Source organism: Enoplosus armatus, chromosome 12, assembly GCF_043641665.1.
Source record: "Enoplosus armatus isolate fEnoArm2 chromosome 12, fEnoArm2.hap1, whole genome shotgun sequence".
Taxonomy (NCBI): Eukaryota; Metazoa; Chordata; class Actinopteri; order Centrarchiformes; family Enoplosidae; genus Enoplosus; species Enoplosus armatus.
Genome location: NC_092191.1, coordinates 23,973,987 through 23,993,138, shown reverse-complemented (window position 1 = coordinate 23,993,138; position 19,152 = coordinate 23,973,987). Strand labels below are relative to the sequence as shown.

Sequence of the window (19,152 nt, the reverse complement as noted above, 5' to 3'; positions counted from 1 at the left end):
AGCATCAAAACGCTCAGTCCACAGAGAAATGCACACAGCCCGTATTCAGACACTGTGCCTTTAAACGAGCCGCCGGGACTTCCGTAAGGTTGTGATGTCATAACTATACAGTCATTGCACTCAGCCACGCCCCCAGCAGGTCATCTGCTCCAGAAAGTGCTTTTTCGGGTAGTACGTTTCTTGATGGACTGATGGTTTTACTTGTTGCTAAAGTAATCGCTAACTAATGCTAACTACGGCTGCTGTTAGCTAGTAAGCTCGGTTAACCATGCAGTCAGCGGTTAATATAAAGCTCTCTGTCCGCCTGTAAATCACAGAAAGTTGAGGCAAAGCAGCCAGTTGTGTTGTTGTTGTTATGTGTTTTTGTACAACAATCAGCGAGGCCTGGTCTCCACACTGGCGGCATCTAGCCAAGACAGGAGCTCAAACGGCTTGTGTCAGACAGAGGGTGAACTGAGGGGCCGCATGAAGGGCCACAATAAGATGAAGAAGGACTTATTTGATCTATGAATCATGCGAAGCTGCTCTAGTGGAGACCCAGAATAAAGACATAGAGCTGGAAATGAGCATAGTATGGGACCTTCAAAATGGGCAACTGTGTGCTTAACAAGGTCTACAATCTACTTTGTGATGTAATATGTATTTATTTCTTCATTGGTTTCGGAACATCTTGCTGGTTTACTTAAATGTACTCTGTCAAAACATAACAGTGCAGTCATCCCACACATACAGTGTTTAGTCTGAATGGTTTTCTTACTGAAAACGTTGTTTAGGATCGGAGACCTACTTTCCTAGGTTAATTGGGGGGGGGGGGGGGGGGGTTGTTAGCTGAACAAACCATACCAAGTGGTTAAACAATCCTGTTAAGTTCAGATGCTCCAAACACACATTGGGAAAGGTTCCTTGCAGCCTCACTCACACCACAGATCTACTTCAACAGATCGCCAAGAATTAAAGCCAACTGGGAGTTTAGTTTCTCTAATTAACACTTCTTCTTCTCCCTTTGCCCCGTCTTCCTCCCCCTCCTCCCATCCTCAGATATTGGATAAGTTGTTGGACAGGGAGAGTCAAACCCACAAGCCCCAGACCCTGAGCTCCTTCTACTCCAGCAAGCCGGCAGCCGGCAGCCAGCGCAGCCCATCCAAACACACTGCCGCCGGCCACGGCGGGGTGAGTGGGGCCACTGGGGGCGTCTCCAAACACACCCCTTCCTCTTCGTCTGCGACTACTGTAGCGGCCTCTTCTTCCAGCTCTTCCTCTGCTGTGGCGCTGGCTGGTGAAGAGGTGGCTCATCAGGCTGAACTGAACCCAGTGCAGAACAGTTCAGCAGGGGAGAGTAATGCTGAGACCAGGGAGCACGGTGAGAACCCCCTGTCCCCCTCTCTGGATGCCATGTCCTATTAAACTGTAGAGTAGGTATGGGCAACTTTGATAATAGGGACGGCCACAAAAATTTGATCCTCACTACCAGAGGGCCAGACTGTGACCGTGCACTTCCACCAATAGGATACTCTCAATTAGCCAATTATTATAGCTACTAATTTAATGAAAAGAACAAAATGTTTACTGGTAATCAAAGTTTACTGAACCAACATTTCTATTTTCATACGCAAATGCATTTAGTAATGCTTCTATTCATTTAATGACAAAACGTCCACATTCCTGAGGGATTATTTGAGTGCAATGGGTTTCCGTGTCGGCTCTGTGCTTGAGAAATGTTTTCTCACATTCTCGCAGTTTCAGACGGGCCCCCTTCGTCAAGCGACCAGCAGAATGAAACGGCTCCGTTTAAGCTGGAGGCCACAGTGCCCAGTCGGCTGGCGCTGGGGGCGCGCTGTGGGTACAGCCAACGCTGCTGGGGCTCACCCGTCCGGCAGAAGAAGAAACACACCGGTAATGATGTCTATATTTCTTATACAAAAGGCAGACTTTACACTGTTACCTCCACTTTTTCAGAGAATCGACTGATATCCACATTGTCAGACAGGCAGTGCTGACTTTTTAGCCTGGGTCATGTATGTGGCATTTCTGATTGCACACATACAGCTTTCTTTACCCAGAAATGTACCATGTGCTGAAACAGGTAATAGAGATGTGCATGTTGTTTGGACAGGCATGGCAAGTATAGATAGCAGTGCTCCGGAGACAACCTCAGACAGTTCGCCCACCCTCAGCCGGCGGCCGCTCCGGGGCGGCTGGGCGGCAACATCTTGGGGGCGGGGCCAGGACAGCGACAGCATCAGCAGTTCATCGTCAGATTCGCTGGGCTCCTCCTCCTCCAGTGGCTCTCGCAGGGCAGGGGGCGGGGCCAGGGCCAAGAGCACAGACACCAGCAGGTAACTATAGACTTCCTCCTCATCAGGTCACTAAGACTAGCTGGGTTACTGGAATGACCTATAATAGATTGAATTTTTAAAGATGAGTTCAAAACAAATGCTGCCTGATAACAGAATCATCTGCTTGTGACTGATTCCTCATCAGTTGGAATCTGCAGGCAGTCAATTCCCAGCAACCTGTCGATGTCAACACCACAACAGCAGAACAGATGTATCGTACATGATCAGGCCATATCCTGTTTTCATCCTATTCCCCGCAGTAACTGTGTTTACATTCTTTCGTTGACTTTGTGATACAGAGCGATGGTGGACTATGAACGTACTTATAGAACTGGAGTCACATCCAGGTAACTTCTGTTTCTCCTTGTCTCATTACTTCTTTCATTCACTGTGATAGAGTGCGGGGGTCGCAGTGAGAACGAGGCTCGCGGCGAAAATGTATTTGCTAGATGTGTAGATGTGTGTGTGTGTGTGTGTGTGTGACTGGAAAAAAGAAAATGTTACTGAGCCTTTCTTCAGCGTTGTCCTCACTCTCAACAATCTCCTCCAGCATAACGCACAAACAGCCCGAGCTGACCAGTCACAGCTCCGTCTGTAGCTGTGGTAGCCCCGGCGTGTAGTTACATGTTTTTAAGGAGGCACACGGCATAGCTACGCAGCGACTTACTACTACCACTTTAACTGCCTAGCACAACCACAAAGAAAAGTGGCATTCATCGCTTTAAGCTACCAGACTGATCTGTGATTAAACTGTGACAGGACGCTAGTTCAGAACTTTGAAACAACCCAACACAGCGCAGACCACATTAGTTCACAATGAAAAGGACACACACGGAAACTGACAGTCAAAGCAGTTGTAGGTGTGCAGGTTATCTTGGAAATCTTGCCATATGATGGAAATTCTTTTAAATACCATTCAGTCAATCTCTTAAGCTTGTGTTAACCACAGACCTTATTCCAAGCATTTCACCAAAAACCCATTCAAAAAAAAAACATTTAAAGGGAGAACAAATTATGAAAATACTACTATTTCTACCAATCAAAAGAGACAGATAACATAACAAACTAGACACAAAGAGGCCTACAGGGAGCAGTGCAGTCTAACAACAGAAATAGGAATCGGAGATGAGGTGAAGCTAAGTTGACGAGCCTGGAAACCAACCTGATTTTCAGTAGATCTGTTTGTCTTCATTCTGAACAACTAAGATGAATTAACACGTTAATACATTTCCCTGTGTTCAGGTACAAAGGGCGACGTCCAGAGTGCCACGCCCCCCACGTGCCCAACCAGCCATCAGAGGCAGCAGCCCATTTTTACTTTGAGCTGGCCAAGACGGTGCTGATCAAAGCTGGAGGAAACTCCTCCACCTCCATTTTCACCCAGCCCTCAGCCAGTGGGGGCCACCAGGGGCCCCACAGAAACCTGCACCTGTGTGCCTTTGAGATTGGCCTGTATGCTCTCGGCCTCCACAACTTTGTTTCACCCAACTGGCTGTCCAGGACCTACTCCTCCCATGTGTCCTGGATCACTGGTGAGTGTGTGTGTGTTGTGTGAGAGAGAATCCAAGGACTTTTCTTTCTTTGCTTTCCTGCCTCCACCCACTTTCCTTCCTGCCTAAATACTGTATCCTCCCTCCGTCTCTCAGGCCAGGCCATGGAGATCGGCAGCGCTGCCCTCAACATTTTGGTGGAGTGTTGGGATGGTCACCTCACCCCCCCGGAGGTGGCATCCCTGGCTGACAGAGCGTCGCGGGCCAGGGACCCCAACATGGTTCGGGCGGCAGCAGAGCTGGCCCTGAGCTGCCTGCCTCATGCTCACGCCCTCAATCCTAATGAAATCCAGAGAGCCCTGGTGCAGTGCAAAGAGCAGGTACTGTGGGAGTGGGCTTGCAGCCTGTTGCTGAATGTGTTCGCCAAGTGTGCTTGGTCCCAACATGACAATGGTGTCTCATACACCCGCCCGACCCAATCGCTGCCACAGCTGTCAATCATGACGTCTCACCCCGTTTTTGCAGCATCGAATAACTCATTAAAAGCAAACTTATCATGAAAAAACACTTGAACAAACATCAGCGTGATGAGAACTACCTAAAATTACAGAAACCATCTTTTGGAAAAATGTATTTGGTGTCTACTTGAATTTTTTTTTTAGTTTGGCCCATGTCCCATCTGCTAACATGGAGGCAGCTGAATACTGTTGCACATGCTTGTTTCTTTTTTTTGTTGTTGTTAAAGAGGTTTTAAAGTCAAGTCTATCACGTCTAATATGGTGTTGAGCTTTCTGATGAAGAAACCAGTGAAGAAGACAATACATGATTTATTTAAAAAAAAGTCAATCTCCTCTTCACTCATCATACATTCATTCTCACCCCCCCCCCCCAAACTCACTTCCCATCTGTCCCTGTCTCCATTCAGGACAATGTGATGCTGGAGAAGGCCTGCATGGCAGTAGAGGAAGCAGCCAAGGGTGGAGGTGTGTACCCTGAAGTTCTCTTTGAAGTGGCTCACCAGTGGTACTGGCTGTATGAGCAGTCAGTGGGCGGGGGCTCAAGCCAGCAGCGGGAGACCTCTGGCCGCTGCGGGGCCAACGGTGGTTCGGGCAGGAGGCTCCCGGAGTCCAGCTGTGGTGTCCTCGACAGCGGAGCCAACATGGAGTCTACGGGGATGGCAACAGTCACGGCCTCGGTCACCGCAGCAGCCGTCGTACCCGTCATCTCTGTGGGCTCCACCATCTATCAGTCCCACGCGATGCCCGGGCAGGCCATGGCTCACCCCCACAGCCAGGGCCTCCACCCGTACACCACCATCCAGGCCCATCTCCCCACCGTCTGCACCCCCCAGTACCTGGGGCACCCTCTGCAGCATGTCCCCCGGCCCACCGTCTTCCCTGTGTCTGGGGCTGCATATCCACAGGTCAGAACTCCTCTTCATACAATCATTGGGCTTATCGTTGAATTTCCTTTTTGTTAAGAAATAGGTAAGCGGGGGGCCCACAGCTGGAATTTGGAAAGTACAGTTTTGATGCTGCCTTCACATCAAGACTCAAAACTACATAAGTGGTTGCAGGCAGTGTACATAACCTGACCTTGACCAATTTTGGCAGTGTGGGGGAAAACTTGAGGTACATTATTGGCTGCTACTGCTACTAATTATTTCATTATCCATTAATCTGCTGGTTCTTTTCTGGATTATGATTGATTGCTTTGTTGGGTCTACAAAATAGTTCATTATAAATACCCACTATGATTTATTAGGAACCAAGTCGACTTGGTGTCCAGCCAACAGACCAAAATAAAAGATATTCAGTTTACTGTGATTTAAAAAAAAAACAAACAAAAACAAACCCCAAAAAGCATCAAATCCTCACATTGTAGAAGCTCACGTTGACGTTGTGGAGTATCCTGAGACTGTTAGTCAATAAAGCAAGCGATCAAATGTCTTCTTGTCCGAGATGTCTGAAACTGTCTACCTGAGTGGGGGAATTAGCTGACGCCAAACTGCATCACTGGCTTTAATTTGTATGAAGAAGCAGCTGAAGGAGTATGAAGAGTTGGAAAAGGGCAAACGTTAGGTGGGTGTGTTGGGAACCCTCCCAGCATGCACTGCTGCCATAACTTCATGGACATAAGTCTAGTTTTGTGTGTGTGTTCTTGCACTGTTACAGGTGTCATTTTGTTTCAACATCGTGCTCCAAACTGTTTCATCGCTGTTAAACATTAGATGTTACCGGTGAATATGATCAGCCCATGAGGGATGTTGGAGAGTCTGATGGACAATTTATTAAACGGTTAATCATGAGCCTGCTATCAGTATGGACCCTTACTAAAATCTCTAATTTCATGGACGATTTTCAGCTAAGCGAGTTCTTCAGTGAGTCATTTAATTTCAAATGACAAATTTCCTTTATAATGTCAAATTAAATGCCGTGTATTCTGGCTCCGTAGCTCTTCTAACGGTCAGAATCTTTTGGTTGAGTTTGAGTTCTTTTTGCTCACAGTTTCTCAAATTGAATTTGGCTTGGTCCTTTTTTGCGCATGCCACGTACAAGTACAGGTAACTCTTCATTATGATAACCAAATTGTGCTAATCACACAACAGATCATTATTCATACACTGAATCCATGGTTATAGCGATAAGTGCTGTAGTATCTGTACCTGATCGAATCAGATTTGGTTTGGTTCAATTTGAATATTCGACTATTCATTCCTTCCTTCTTTTTTTTTTCATATAGACAATCAAGCAACACTTTGTTGAACCGCCAGATTTTTGTATGGGGTTCGGCGGGACGTTCAGTAATATAGTAAACAAGCCAAGTTAGCTAATGCGTGCTAACTACGCTGAAATAAATATTTTTTTTCTTGTGCGACATAAGTATCCTCACACTTGTTTTATTCTTCGTGGTAGCAGTATGAGTGCAGGTAACTCAAGCTAATTGTTTGTGCACCTGTACTATATATACATATATATATATACGTGTGTGTGTTTGTGTATACCTCCTCAGGGAATGCACCCTGCCTTCATCGGTGCCCAGTACCCATTCTCAGTGGCCACTGGCCCCCAGCCACCTATGGCAGCCACGGCTGTGACCTTCCCTGGTGTCCCCGTACCGTCCATGACTCAGATCGCCGTCCATCCCTACCACACTGAGACCGGCCTGCCCCTCAGCACCACTGTAGCAGGTCAGGACTACACTCTGTGTGTTTTTAAACCCAATTATCAATGTTCTTCTTGATTTAGTCTACCTTTTTGATATCATACGTCGGTACATGTTATAGTACCATGGGATGGGTTAATATGTGTTGGTTGATGCTAAACAATATGATGTGCCTGTCATGTTTTACAGTAGGCAGCGTCCACTCGGGCCCCACCATCCAGGCCATACAGGGAGCATCTCTGCCCTCCCTCTCCTCCCAGCCCGGCTCATTGGTCAGCACTCCTTTCCCAGCAGAGGACGAGCAGCACAGCCAGCCAATCAGCCAACAGGGCCTGCACTACCTGCATTCTGCCTATAGAGTTGGTGAGGAGTTTGAGTCCTATGATTATATTTACTCTAACCACTGTGCATGTAGTAGATGAACTGAACAAATGTGATCTCTATTGTTCTTTCGTGTGAAGGCATGCTGGCGCTGGAGATGCTGGGCAGGAGGGCTCACAATGACCACCCCAACAACTTCTCCAGGAGCCCACCTTACACTGAGGATGTCAAATGGCTGCTGGGACTGGCTGCAAGACTAGGTGAGCCTGCGGATAAAGGATTGGACAACAATGGAGGGATGATTTGGATGGCTGATGCAGGAATTTATTGTTTAGTTATCTGGTACTTGAATATGGCTGAACGCACACACCAGCAGCCCAGCTCGAAAGTCTCTGCCTGCTGTAGCTAGTAGCAGAAACACTACAATGACAATGAACAAAGGAAGAAGTGATGTAACAGAATGATTTTAATGACTGTCAATATCACTCTTTACGCAACATGAGCAAAAGTCAGAGGCCCTTCAACACCACGCACTGTAACACATGTCACATAATGTGCATGCCAACTAAGCATAATGAACATTTCCATCTCTTTAATTTAAATTACAACATAATCATGCTATTTTTTAACACTGTTGCTCTAACTCATCTAAAGGGTTATTGCACCGTATGTACACCGCACACAACACAGTCCTGCAAATGTTTCACAATAAAACCCTCGTTAGGAAAGGGGTTCTGTCCGCTGAAAAGCTGCAGGGCTTTTAATTTGAAACGGACACGGGAAGTGTGGCGCTAACACACATAGTAACGAAAATCTATCAGGGCAAACAGGAGAAGATCAGAAAACAAGGAAGCTTCATACTAAAATTTGATGAAAACAGTTGTAACGTAACTTAAAAAATGAGTCCTTCCCCGACTTTCTCAGTTGCCTGTCAACTGATTTCCATGTAAAGGACAGTTTTTCCGTGAAAATCCAAAGGATGTGACGTTATGTGTGCTCCCAGGTGCCTGAGCCTCTTTTCAGTGGGTAACGCCTGTTACAAAGCAACTAACGCCAGATCGATGCTGCGTAGCTAAGTTGCAGCTAGCTGGCTAACCTCGCAAGCATCGTAAATACTATCTGAGTGTAACAAAATTTTTTAGCCAACAATAAATGAACGAGGAGACAAAGCAAAGGTGCCAAGAAGAGCAGCAACGATTGTAGCCAGTTAGCTGTAACTTAGCTGCGGGGCGTCTGGCGTTCGGTTGCTTCGTAACGTTGGCTGATAAAGTCATTTGCAAACGGCAAGCTAGCAGATTATTGCGTAAAGTTCAATTCATTCTGAATTGGCACACACAAAATCCACTTCAGAAACTCCCTCCTCTCTCTTAACCGTCACTTCCTCTATTCTATTCACATAACCAGTCCACTTCTTCTCTCTGCCTGTCAGGCGTCAACTATGTGTACCAGTTCTGCGTCGGAGCAGCAAAAGGTGTCCTCAGTCCGTTCGTCTTGCAGGAGATCATCATGGAGGCACTGCAGAGGCTGAACCCCGCCCACATCCACGCTCACCTCCGAACACCTGCTTTCCACCAGCTCGTCCAGCGCTGCCAACAGGCCTACCTGCAGGTACGACGCATCTACGTCCACACTGCGGCCCTAATTAAATGAGGAAGTGGGTCCTTTTTCAGGCTGTTGGCTGAGTGAATGGCTTCATGTTCTGCCATGTTTGGATTCAATCTCCGTTGTATAATGCCTGTAGAATCATACTTCTCTCTCTCTCTCTCTCTCTCTCTCTCTCTCTCTCTCTCTCTCTCTCTCTCTCTCTCTCTCTCTCTCTCTCTCTGCAGTACATCCACCACCGGCTCATCCACCTGACGCCTGCCGACTACGACGACTTTGTCAACATCATCCGCAGCGCTCGAGGTGCTTTCTGCCTGACACCCGTCGGTATGATGCAGTTCAACGACGTGCTGCAGAACCTGAAGAGAGGCAAGCAGACCAAGGAGCTGTGGCAGCGCATCTCCCTGGAGATGGCAACCTTCTCCCCCTGAGCACGCACGCTCAGGGTGAGAGTGTGCTAGGCCCGGGCCTGGACTTGAGGAGTCCCATCCAGCGCCCACTCGGCCCTCCAGCATTGCTACTGCCACCGCACTGAGCCGGCCACATTCATGCTGTCTGGTTCTGTCAGGGACCCTGCTCCCTGCAATGTGCACTCAAACACATCACACAGGCAGTACAATCAGCTCCTGTACCCCTGCCCCCCCGCCACCCACCCCCCCCCCGACCCACAGAGACTTCCTTTCTTTTTTTTTTTTATGTGTGTGTTCGTCCACCCAGAGCTCAGAGGAGAAGCCGGGTCACCTTCCTGCTCTCCCCTGTTCTTGACTGACTCCTCATTCTCGTTTTATTATGGTTTATGTTTGTGTAACTGTGGAATTAAAGTGTACTCCTTCCTTTCTTCATCTAACTCGTCTCTTCCATTTCCCCTAACCTGAAGACATTGACAGGGATCTCTCACCCTCCATCCTCACTCCGTTTCCAGTGTTTTTGTAGTTTTTGTTTAGTTTTGTTTTGAATGAAACCACTGAGCGTGGGTCGTTTTCATGCTGCAACATTCCTGTCCAGAGTGGTAGGTGCTGTGATGCCTCATTCACCCTGAAGCTTGTCACTATGGATCTGAATCTTTGCAGAGTGGGAGAAAAGGAAGATTTGCAAGGAGAGAGAAAAAAAAAAAAAGGTTTAATATGAGAAATTATATTGTGAGTACAGGTGAGGATTTTTCAGTATTTTGTTTAATCTTTTTTGATACTTTGTATAGAATATGACATGTATGCAGAATGGAATGGGAAGAGAATGAGAGGATGTTAAAGGTGCTGTTGTTGTTGTTGTGTGGGATCCAAATTTACATTTCAGCCTGCCTGAGGAGCGATACGAACACAGCTCCAGACCAAAACCCGAGGCCACCTGATCACTGCTTGGCTGAGCGATGTCCCAACATCTGGATCAGTCTGTTGTTATGACTGATCAGTTGGGCTGGGAGTCAGAGATTCTGGTGCGCACCACGATCTATCAAAAATAAGTTTTCTGCTCACCCATTTTTCAGCCCCAATCTCAAAAGGTTTTTCCCAATATCTTTTTTTTTTTGTTTGTTTTTACAAAAGATTTCTCGACATTTAACAAAATAAGCCAAATTAGTCAAATTCAGTCTGTAACGATGTAACCGTACAAAAACAAAACAAACAATTTACATCAAGTTCACATTCGGTGCCACCAGTTTTGATACTGAGTAATACAAACGCGGAATCAGTGTGTGTGCTCAAAAACTCTTTGAGATTCACACACCCAGCCCGTTGTTTCAGCATCCAAATTACTGACTCGTTCCAATGCATAGACGGTCCCAGCTGCTCCCCATTGAAAGGCTATTAGGAGCAGCCGTGCACTGCTCTTTAATTTGCCAAACTAGTCAATTATTCCCCCATCCTCTTCTCTCCAAGTTTTCCTTACACACACGCACACACACACACACACACACACTACAGTTTGAAACACTTTTAGGTGCACTATTGTCTCATTCTGGTGCGCCCAGCAGGAATTGGCTTACGGCCTCTTGTGTCGGGTGAAAAACTTGGAACAAGCCACACAAAGCAGAGATTTGTGCTTTATGGTGAAGATGGTTGATCTAAGTGGTTGGTTTGGCAAATGTACGCTTTCAATGGGAAGCATTCGGGACTGTCGCGCCCAGTGGATGAGACGGGGCTAAGACAGTGGCTGCGTCTCCTTTTTCAGCTTCGGCTTGAGGACTTCAGTCTCCCAAAGTTCACTGTCTGCCGCTCACTTGTCTCTGCGAGGCTACAGCTGTGATTTTGGGATGCCACTACAACAACTCTCTAGGCCGTCTCACACAACAAAGGAACAGTGCAGCTACAGCTCACTGGTCTTATCACCTCCAGAGGCCATGACTCTGTAACACAGTGGCCCCTGAAATGAGACACTGTCGTGGTTTGGCTCTGGAAAGCCCCGGCTCCGCTTGATCTGTGCATTGCACGAGTCCCAACATTCACCCGGGCCCTGTCAGAAATCACACACATCAGTGTGTTTCGAGTGGCCCCTTTCTTCAGTGTGGTTAGCTCATAAGACCATGGTGCTGTTACTTTTAAGACATGTTGACGTTCCATCTCTGTCCAGGCAGCTGCTGTGGTTCTGAACCCGGCTCTCTGATTGGCCCTCACAGGTGAAGGTGACTTAGTAGAAAAATGTGCTGTGATATTTTTGTATTCCTCAAAAAAAAAAGTGTAGCTTGATTGAAAAGTTCTATATGTGCTGATTGCAAAAGGTTCTAATTTAGAGTGAAAAGAATAAAAAAAAAAAGATAAAAGCAATACTAAAAGTGTAGAGTTTACTTAATAAAGATGATTCAAAACACTTAACTTCCTGTGAGTGTTGTGTGGGGTTCAGTGGGAGTCCTCATTCTTTCTTCTTTTTTTTTTCTACAGAGGCCAAGAGGTCAAACCACATTCTGCCCCTGAGGTTTGTGTGCTCTCAGTAGTGGCCACAAGAGGGAGCAGTAGGGTCATTTATCAGATCTTTTTCCCCCAGCAGTACTCACCACGTGTATCAGATATTTGGTTTTCCACTTTTCTATTCGAAGAAGTTTTCATTAAAGCAGCAGCCGTTAGGTTAGTTACATTAGTAAGGTTAGGTCACGTTTGTCCTGCAGACACTGCTAAAGCAGAACTAAATACATAACTATATGGGGTTGTTTTTTAATACACATTTTTGTAGAAATTAGGACTGTTTTGCATTTTTTACAAATCAAATAAGTGGTTTACAAATGTGTTTGTCCACAGCGTAACAGCCAGAACCCTTCGCAGATCCTGTCTCTCACAGGGCCTGCTCATCTTCATCTTCATCTGACGGGGCTGCAGAAAGGGCCAGGAGATGATACATAAGGACTTTTTTCAACTGTGAATCATGCAAAGCTGCTCTAGTGGAGTCCCAGAATAAAAATATAGAGCTGAAATGAGCATGATATGGGGCCTGATAGCTTTGATGGACCATAGCATTCATGGCTGCTATATTCCAAATGATTTAACTGTGGCTGTAAACTTGGAATTTGTCTGTAACACCTTTACAAGTCAGGTGTGTTAAAAGTGCCAAAGGTAAATGACTTTTAGATTTCAGAGGAATATCAATAATGTATCACAGATATTTAACCAACTGAATGGAAAGGATCCCACATTCTAGCGTTCAAGCAGTCCCAACAGAACATTAATCTATTTCCATCTGCATGAGGACGAACGTGAGATACGGTCGAACGCTCCAGAGAGGCCTCAGACAGACTGTTTACACATCGCCACAGTCTCATCCTATGGGAATGAACCAGTGCAAGCGTTTGAATGAAGCTTTTCTCCTCGGGTTCACCACACACTGGTCCCCTCCTCACAGTCTCGTGTTAGATTCTGTGCCATTAACTGAAAATAATATCACAAAATAAAAGCGCGTTCTCATAATTACTTCTGACATCTCAAGAAAACAAGCATGTTATGTTTAGATTGCACTTTTCTCCCGTGAGAAGTCTCTGCATGAGATACGGTTGCTCAAAGCAGGCTGTTAGAACAGGGAGAGGAGCAGAAAAAGCTGTCTCATTGGACATTTTGCCATTTACATTTGTAAAATTCCAACCCGCGTCCTCAGCAGATATCATGTTCACGTCCTTTGCTGCCGGTGAAGTGGATGTAACTGAAATTCCTTTGATTTTATGTGAAGATGAGAGGACAGTGAAAGTGGTTTATCAATAATGCAGCATGAGCAAAAATCCACACTGAGAATCTGTCGGGTCCATTCGAGCGTGGGAGGCAGTTTGATTCTGTTCCACTCCCTGGGGGCCCCTGTGATGATGAGCGGCAGTCAAATCGCATCAGTGGCCACCCAGAGGGATTCGAGAGCCGTTCACCACACGGACAGCTGCTACAGGAAGATCCAGGACTTCACTGAGGACTCAGGAGGCACTCTGCTGCCTCAGTGTATTAGGCTGCCTGAACTACTTCAAATTCAGGAGGCTAAGATGCCAGTACATAAAGAACGTAAAAGTAGAGAGCTTATCGCAGAATTCAGAAATATCTGTTTAGAATCAGCTGACCTGGTTAACATAACCTGGACTGAAGAGGTCGTAGAAGAAGCAAATCTACTGGAACTGATTTCAACATCATAGTTTCTCAAACATACAGCTGTAATCCATGTATTTTGATCCAGGACATTCCACAGGCCAAGAGGACTCCCTTAAAGCTCCCATATGATGCCCATTTCAGCTCCATGTTTTTATTCTGGGACTCCACTACAGCAGCTTTGCATGATTCACAGTTGATAAAAGTCCTTATGTATCTTGTCCTGGCCCTTCCAGCAGCACCTCAGTCCCCCCCCCCTCTGTCTGAAACAAGCTGTTTTAGACAAACTGAACAACCTCCAAACACTTGGAAGAGTAGTCCTGAGCAGAGCGCTGCAATAACTTAGACAGACTGAGCTGGGTGAATGAGCATCCCTGTGCTTGGTGGGCGTGCTGTGATTGGAGCAGATGACCTGCTGGGGGCGTGGCTTAGGGCGGTGACTGTATAGTTGTGACATCACAACCTTACGGAAGTTCCGACGGCTTGTTTAAAGGCACAGAGTCTGAATATGGGCTGTGTGCATTTCTTTCACAGTATTTATACTACACCTAGCCTGCTTCATAATCAAACAAGACATGATGTTGCCCAAAGTCATGTTTTTATGTGAAATGTTTTTATATTACATGCCAAGTTTTATATCCATAAATGTAAATAGTAATAAAAAGGGTATCCTGAGCTAAGATAATTTTCACTCATGTTGTGACTTAGGCTCAAAATGATATTCCGGTTATGAAATCATATTCAGGTAAATGATATTCTGGTTGTAACATTGTAACAAAAAAAAAGAGATAACGTTTAAGCTTGGACAGGCTCATTCATTTTCTTTATTTCATCGATTTGAACTGTCGTTGATTGAAGTTCTGCCCTATTTCACATCAAGGACCCCTAAACTGACACACATGAGACCACGGACCCTCATTGGATAAGATTTTCTCCCAGCGCCCCCCCCCCCATCTGATAGGAGTTTTGCTTTCTTTTAGCTGTTTTACTACAGAAAGCGTATGAAACCCATGACCGAAATAGTCACCCAGTCTGTCATTGTGTTACTTATGGATGGAATTACAGTGAAAATAAATGATTCTGCTTTTTGCCGGGGACCCCCACAAGGACCCCCGGGGGTCCCCGGACCGCACTTTGAGAACCATTGGTTGATGACACTACAGCAATTAAATTGAGAGTGATCTTAAGAGTATCACGGAGCGACATTGTACAATGTGAATGTCATGTTTGGAATATGTATTTGTTTGTTGTTGGTGTTGGGAGAGCTAGTATCTGTTGTTGTTATAATAAATCCACATAAGGATGGAGGCTGTGACTTCAGAGGTTACCACATCAGCACTCTGAGGTAAGAGCAGAAGCGCGTCAACGTTACCACTGTCATGCCTTCATTATGTCCCGAGTAGCAGCGAATGCCCTGTCGTCTGTTGGACTTTGGTCTGTGAAAACAAACTTTAGATGTATTTTTTTTTGGGGGGGGGTTACACTTTAAACCCTCCCCCAATATGTCCAATTTGGTTGAGTCCAGGGTTTCAGCAGATCCAAGATGGCGGACCGAACAGCGACGTGCTGAAGTTCACTTTTAACAGTAGACCCTGGAGCTTGTTCTCCCCTCTTTCTGTTGTCGGACTGCCGCCTGTTGAGGACGAATACGGGTAAGTCGGATATCACTGACAGGTTTCATGTTTTGTGACGCTGTGTCAAAGTTGAAGTCGTTTTTTTTCCCTCTGCGGAGTCCTGTGAGTAGCTGTCGTAGCCTCAGCCGCTAGCTGTAACGTTAGTTCAGGTCCCAGTTATCCCAGCGGTTACGGGACTGGGGACCTTCCTTACCGGCTGGCAAACATATGGATATGCCAGCACCACAGATGAAATGGACTGTGGAGGTTCACCTCACAGGTGCTGGTTTATGCCGGAGTATCACCCTGAGCCACTGAAAGCTGGCGTTGGCTATGCTAACATTAGCCACAGTGTAGTCTAGTGAGACTGTTGCTTTGCAGAGCTAGCTGTTAGCATGCTAGCTGGAATCCACGACGAGCTTCTGGCTGTAGAAATAAAGTTTTTTTGCGTATTTCTTTAATGTTTTTCAGGTCTTCTTCTTCTTGTGCTGAGACTTTCGTATTACGACAGCAGAATGTGTGTGCTATGATAATGCACAACTGTGTTTTCATTTACTGTGGAGCACCATATCCCCATCAGCGTAATGGTAAATGTGAGGCAGTGTTTTGGTATCTGACGTTACTCAGACTGGGAGCCGTGTCATGGAACTGCCGGGCTCCAGGTGGGATGTTTTGGACCCCCACAGTCCGAGCTACCTGTAGTACTCTGCCACCAGTAGCAGCAGGGCTGATCTCCTTTGCCAAGTTGTCGTTTGAGACTCGTATCTCAGATCTCATCAAGCCTGATGGCCCGGCTGCGGTGTACAACTCCGTGCTGCTGCTTTAGTGGAGAGTCGAAGCAATGAATGAAGCCAACTACTGTATGTGTGTGTGTCAATTATAGTGAATTAATGTCAAATAACTGAAAAGTGACTTGTTGAATGAGGCCTGGGAGGGGAAAAAAAGGTGTTATCTGCATCTACACTAGCATGGTCTAAATCTCCACTTCCACACCAGGTGATGTTTGACTAGTTGACTGAAGTTTCAGTTGTGTTACTGATGCAGGAGACATCACTTGGCTGTCCAGCAGTGAATATTATAATGATGGCATAGATTTGGGTGTGGAGTACTTTCTCCTGTGGGTGCTGAAAATGACAAATTGGGCCAGATTCTTTGTCTTCCACCAAACCTTTTCAGAATCAGAAATACTTTATTGATCCCCGGGGGGAAATTGTACAGTACCGGTGCTCCCATTCAGAGTAGAAAGTAGCATAATTTAGAGCTAAAAGTATGTACAAAATATAAAAATAGGAAATAGAAAATAAAAAATATATACATTTACAGTATTTAAGTGAAAAATAAGTAAAAAATATCTACAATAACAATGTATATGTATGTGTGTATATATACACGTGTATATATATATACACGTGTATATATATATACACGTGTATATATGTGTATATATACACGTGTGTATATATATATATACACGTATATATGTGTATATATATATATATATATATATATATATATATATATATATATATACACAATGTATTGCACTGAAACATTTTGAAGAATAAATAGTGAGGTAGTATATGGCAGGTGAAGTAGGTCCAAATTCCCTCTGAGTGTCAGTGACACTCAGAGGGAGGAGTTGGACAGTTTGATGGCCACAGGCAGGAATGATTTCCTGTGGCGCTCTGTTGTACATTTGGGAGGAATGAGTCTCCCACTGAAGGTGCTCTTGTGTTCGACCAGTACGTCATGGAAATCAAGTATTACCTAATTTTAAATGATATGATATTTAGTCCTGTATTCTAGTAGACTTGGCTTGAGTTTTAGGATCGACTCAACACGAACATCTCTGTATTATTACTGCTTCTTATGCATGCCAAACAAGATGTGGATCCTGTTCCCGCTGCAGTCCAGCCATGGATGAATTTGGGTCAGATGCTGCCAGGCTTTGGTGAACCGCCGCCTCTATTAGAGATGGGTGTAATGAATTGGATGAATTGATTTGGTGATATTGAGGCTTGAAAGTCATTTAACTGACCAGAGAGAGAGAGAGAGACGGAGAGCGCACATGTGTGGGTGAGGGAGCATGATGATGATGATGTGATATAATTCAGTCTTACTCTGTAAAAGTGTGTGGAACTCCATGGCAGACTAACAGTGACAACCAGACATTAACCTGTGACACTGTCTGATGAATAGGTTCACTGTGGGTTGAACAAGCAGTCAGTAGACCCATGTCATATGCACATATCCTGTATGAAAGGTATAGAAATAACACACTTGGGGAGGGAGCAGTGTACATTATGTATATCCATCCACTGTATGTGTTGTCCTTGATTTGGGATGAGCATATTTCCACTTTCCCCTTTTAACCTTGTTAGCATGCACCAAAATCGTCTAAATATTGCCGTAAAACAGTTTGTTATTTTCAGTCACATAGTCGTAGTCAGGTGGTAGTCCTGGTACATTACCTGGAACGTATGTTCCACATTTAAGCAGCTGTGGTTTTTATTCATAAAATGATCCGGAGAACTCAGTAAACCTGCATCTTGGATCAAGCTTAGTATTAAAGAAAATCAAAACCTCTGTGTTTATCGCCCTGAACGTTTTCTCTCTGAGGAACCTGAATCTGCTCAGTGAATTCCATGCCAGTGTGTCCATTACCAATTGAGCGCCATCGACGAATATCTTTTTGAACGAATATCCTAATAACAATGACCCTCACACTCATTTCCATCATCACCAGTCTTTCGGTTTTAATGTGAAAGCCGTCAAACAGTTTGACGGGGTGCATATCTTGAGTAATGAATTAGGAATCACTTTTTCATCCTAATAATTGGTTTCCTGGTAGACTTGAAATGATTGAGTGAGAGCTCTGAAGTGGCACGTTGTGAATGAGGTGGCTATAAAAAGCTGATTTCCCTCTGTGACGACTGGCGCTGGTTCTTTTCTGTTTCTTGAGTGGAGACCCAATTAGTGCTGAGCTGCAGGCCCAGGTCCGCTTCTGTGCTAAGAGCATGTCACTGATGTCGGAGATAGCACTTGATGATTAAGTGGAGGGCCCTTGGGTGGTTTTCACAGGGAGATGTTTGTGTATGAGGGTGAGGCTATTAAAACCCTGCCCCACAGCAAGTGGAGCTATTAGATTTCTCCACTTGCCACAGCAAGTGGAGCTATTAGATTTCTCCAGTAACACTATTAAGCTTTATGGATTTTAAACAGCCTTGTACACCATGTGAACTGAAACCTTTCTGCCACACAAACATGGACATTGTTTGACTATGAAGAGAGACAACAATGAAAGTAAAACGCGAAAGGGAATATAGTCTAAGCTATGATCATGAAAAACAATGTAAAAAGTCATGGATACAGAAAGTTATTTTAAAAAGTTATTTTACTCATAAAATTAATACCAGGGGCGTTCCATTCACTTTCTGACCTCACCCCTTTCAAGTGTTTTCCTATATGTTAACCTGTGTGAGAGAGTGTTGGAACGTGGCTTGGTTAACCAGAACGACCAACCATCCAGGAGACAGGGGCCCTCAGAGTTGACCCACGCCACAGATATCACCTTCAGAAATAAACAGAACAGTAAATTCAGATAGTTTTCATTTATTGAATACATCATAGGGAGGACAGACACACCTTTACGTCTCCTGAAGTTTTCATGTTGTGCCCGCTATTGGCTGAGAAACAGCAGACTTCTGAGTATACAGTACGGTGGGTAGGGTCAGTCTTAACACATAAGTCCTTAATGTTTCACTTCAAGTATTACTTCCCTTATCATCGCATGACTGAAAAACAGGAACTGAAAATAAAGCGACATAAGCCCAAATCAACAAAAATGTGTAGTGCAAAGTGATGTATGTTCTGTCCTGTTGTTGTGTAGGGCTCCACTGATGTGAGCACATCGCCCCAAGTTGTCTGCAACTACTACACTGGCATACTGAAGGGGGACATAGCCTTTGACTGCTTCAAAGAGCAGGACTATTTGAGTTGTTGCATAAAGCGACTGCCGTGCCACGACCTTCGTCCTGGAAATTGGTTGAAAGTAGATTTCAAGATTCCTAATGCCTGGTTA

General features: G+C 45.2%; 1 protein-coding gene across 1 annotated transcript in view; it reads left to right on the top strand.

The window, feature by feature from the left end:
- Positions 1–9,447, top strand: part of zswim8 (zinc finger, SWIM-type containing 8) — a 30,142-nt gene extending 20,695 nt beyond the window's left edge. The window contains exons 16-26 of the mRNA XM_070915948.1: positions 1,039–1,360; positions 1,738–1,893; positions 2,114–2,336; positions 3,579–3,868; positions 3,983–4,206; positions 4,752–5,249; positions 6,839–7,016; positions 7,181–7,354; positions 7,453–7,572; positions 8,742–8,920; positions 9,142–9,447. Of these exons, the coding sequence (XP_070772049.1) occupies positions 1,039–1,360; positions 1,738–1,893; positions 2,114–2,336; positions 3,579–3,868; positions 3,983–4,206; positions 4,752–5,249; positions 6,839–7,016; positions 7,181–7,354; positions 7,453–7,572; positions 8,742–8,920; positions 9,142–9,345 (2,568 nt within the window). The 3' untranslated portion in view covers positions 9,346–9,447. The remainder of the gene's footprint in view (positions 1–1,038; positions 1,361–1,737; positions 1,894–2,113; positions 2,337–3,578; positions 3,869–3,982; positions 4,207–4,751; positions 5,250–6,838; positions 7,017–7,180; positions 7,355–7,452; positions 7,573–8,741; positions 8,921–9,141) is intronic.
- Positions 9,448–19,152: the final 9,705 nt, after the last annotated feature.